Genomic DNA, 3,486 nt, shown 5'->3' on the forward strand with positions numbered 1-3,486 from the left:
GCTAGGAAGTATCTGAGGTAAGATTTGAACCCAGGACTTCCTGTTTCCAGGCCTGGCTCTTTATCCACTGAGCTACCTAGCTGCTACCCAAAACCCTCCTTTCACATCTGTTTTTAGCCTATGTTCTTCCTCTTATAATATAGCATTAGATGTTCCTCTCTCCCCAAACTAGCTTTTCTCCCTGTATTTCCCCTCACCAAACTTCTCTCTTCCTCCTTCTTATAATCTTCAAGGTCGAACATTCTTTATCAGTACTGGAGCTATGGGGGACTTCTCTATGCTTCCTAGTGCAAGAAACTATTCTGGAATCTAATGTCCCTCCTTTTTGCTGTGGGGTTCTTGCTATCTTTCCATTTTTGTTCTAGTGAAGATTCACCAATTCATATAAAGCCCATGATTTATTCCTACCTGCCTCTAAACACATATATATCCTACACATCAAATGGCATATCCTCTCCAGGCTTTTTCCTTCTCTTCTTCAACTTTAACAGTTTCCTTCTTGTGTGGAGAGGTCTAGTCATTGGCCCTAGGCAATTTGATGAAAAGACATAGATACCTGGAGGGAATGAAGAGGGAGGAAGGGAACAGGTTGAAAAAAATGTCTTTCTTGTCAAGGATACCTACTGAATAGGGAAAACTACAGAAAACTTAAGGAAGTCTGGTTGGGGTATTACAAATTCACACTGGCCTACCAAGAGTCAGAGCAAGTACAATAGAAAGTAAAAACTTTCAGATTCAGATGCAGAAATCAGTTATATGAGGGGAAAGTGGATGCAGCCTTAGGTAGCTCAGTAGTGGAATATTTCTGGAAATAGGAGATTCATTGTTATCTCAGTCTCCCTAGGAGAAAATGAACAGAGAAGTAGAACAAGAAGGCCAAAGGTTGGATGCCAGGGACTCTTTTATTTTATAGGGTCATTTATTATTCTCCTTTCCCTCTTTTATTCACCCTATATACCCCTAGTCCAGCCCCTCCCTTAGCATGCTAGAGTCAGCAAAAGCTGATGGGGAAGTGAAGCCAAGGAGGTGGTAGAGAAGGGGTTCCAGGAAAGAGGAAGTCTAGGAGGTAGGCAGCAGAAGAAATTAGCCTGGAGAGGATTTGCAGAGGGACAGACAGCTTTGCCTGCCTCCAACTCTCCTGTGGCCCCATAGAGGTCATGAACCAGACCAAAGACTTTCAGGGTAAGGGAGAGAGTTATGGTAGTAGGGGCAGAACTGGGAGAGTTGGATAGGGGAGGAAAGAGAAGGGAATTCTAAGAGTAGGTTGTCAACAGGGATGTGAGATGAGGATATTAAGAGTACTGTGTGTGGCAAGAAGGTAAGAAATATGAAAGTCAGTTGAGTACTATTAATTTCTGTCTCTACCTTCCTTCTTAGGGGGCAAGGCCTTTGGACTCCTGAAAGTTGAACAGGAGGAGAGACTGGATAGAATCAACCAGGTAAAAAGATGAACAAAAATGGGAGGGAACAAAAAAGAAAGGGAAGCCAGGCTTGAGGAGAGGATTTCTGATTTCCTTGCCTGTCCCTCACAGCAATTCCTGGATGATCCCAAATACAGTAGTGATGAGGATCTACTCCCCAAACTGGAAGCCTTTAAGAGTAAGACAATGGGAAGAATTCTGGTTGGTACAGGGAGCCATTAATAGACACAAAATGTCTCTGCACTTGAGGAGAAGCTGTCTGCCCTACCAATTAGCTCTTCTTGCTTGTTCCCCCTACCCTCAAGCCCAATTTCAAAATAGTACCCATTTGTTTCCCACTTTTCCGAGGCAGTTTCTCTAATTGTCCCTATCTCCCATCCCAGCTATCCAACCCCTCCTCTTTAACTCCTCTCCTGCCAATAACCTGTCTCTCCTATCCTTCCTAATCCTCCCTCCTACTCTCCCTTTTTTTTCTCCTCCCCTCTTCAGAAAAATATCTGGAGTTTGACCTGAATGGAGACTGCAATATTGGTGAGAATGGGGTAATTCTGAGGGTGGGAGAAAGTGATAACTCTTCCAAAAACATGTCTAGAGATGGGAGAGGGTGATCTATCCTGAGTCTTTGCCAAGTTTGGCAAAAGATTCCACCCCAAGCTTGGCATTTGCTTCAATCCTATTCACATGGTGGGGTGGGATTTACTCCCTTCATGGGGTGAGAAAGAAGAGGATGGGAATCTAAAGGAATGGGGTTGTTTGACCCTATTCAATGAATGTGGAAGATATTATGTCCCTGAAGAGAATGCTGGAGAAACTAGGAGTTCCCAAGACTCACTTGGAGCTGAAGAAGCTAATTATAGAAGTGGCAAATGGTCCTGGGGAGACCATCTCCTACCCTGACTTCCTCAGGATGATGCTAGGCAAAAGATCAGCCATTCTTAAAATGTAAGTGTCAGTCCCCCACAAACTATCCTACATCTCCCATATTCTTCATCTGAATACTCTCCTGGGTTCTGGCCCTCCCCATTCCCCAGCCCTCCCTCCTATATCTTCCCCAGTCTGGCCCACTTTCCCCAACAAAGCTATAGTTCTTTTTCCCCCTTCCACCCACTCCCTCCCATGTTTCTGAAGACCTTAGTTACCGTCATACCCCAATCTGTCTTCTTAACTCACTTGGTTCTGACAATTTATGTCCTCTCTCAAACAGACTCTCCCCCATTTCCCATCCTTCTATCTTTCCAATTTTTCCAATTCAGGATCCTAATGTATGAGGAGAAAAACAGAGAACAAGAGAAACCCATGGCCCCCCCAGCCAAGAAAGCAATCTCTGAATTGCCTTAATTTGGAAGGGCTACTTAGGGCTTCATCTTCCCCTACACCAAAATGGGGAATCAAAACTTTCCAGTTCCAGTAAGCTGTGAATTAAATAAATTCCTTCTTTAAGATTAGTCCTATTTGATTTATTTGGGGAGGGGAATAGTACAGTTGGGGTAGAAGGGCCCTCTCATTTAGATAATCAATAGATGACAAGTATATTGCAAATGCCTACTCAGTTATGGAACTTACTGAGTGCTTTAAGTTCGTAAAATGTTTTTCACAATTGCCAGATGGGATAGAAAATGGAAGTATTAATCCTCCCTCCCACTCTCTTCCCCCCATTTGAATCAAAAGAAGTCTCCTGACTCCACATTTAGTGACCTTTTCCTACATTTTGTTAATTTTCAGTATAGATAACAGCATATATTTAAAGTGATAACTAATACAGGACCCTCCTTTTATGTTCCATAGTGCTCTGGGGAGTTTAGAGGAGGAAGAGGTGGATCTAGGTTGAAGTAGGACACCAGGGATGATTTCACAGAGCAGGTAATACATGTAATGGACCTTGAAGACTAGGTAGGTAGTGATATAGTTGAGAACACACACACACATTTTTTTTTTTTTTTTTGGTGAGGGAAAATAACATATAGCAAAGGTATTGAAACTAGCTAACATAGATTTTGAAGATAGTAGTTTCCCTAAAAGACTTGGCGCCAGTGGATAGAGCAGTGCACCTGGAGTCAACTCACAA

General features: G+C 43.0%; 1 protein-coding gene across 1 annotated transcript; it reads left to right on the forward strand.

The window, feature by feature from the left end:
• The first annotated feature begins 1,117 nt into the window (after positions 1 to 1,117).
• On the forward strand, positions 1,118 to 2,840 carry AIF1 (allograft inflammatory factor 1). The gene is made up of 6 exons (XM_044673850.1): positions 1,118 to 1,182; positions 1,378 to 1,439; positions 1,533 to 1,599; positions 1,911 to 1,952; positions 2,201 to 2,363; positions 2,675 to 2,840. Exons 1-6 carry the CDS (start codon positions 1,158 to 1,160, stop codon positions 2,757 to 2,759), a joined length of 444 nt encoding a protein of 147 aa, XP_044529785.1. The 5' UTR covers positions 1,118 to 1,157; the 3' UTR covers positions 2,760 to 2,840.
• Positions 2,841 to 3,486: the final 646 nt, after the last annotated feature.

This window comes from Gracilinanus agilis, chromosome 4, assembly GCF_016433145.1.
Source record: "Gracilinanus agilis isolate LMUSP501 chromosome 4, AgileGrace, whole genome shotgun sequence".
Taxonomy (NCBI): domain Eukaryota; kingdom Metazoa; phylum Chordata; class Mammalia; order Didelphimorphia; family Didelphidae; genus Gracilinanus; species Gracilinanus agilis.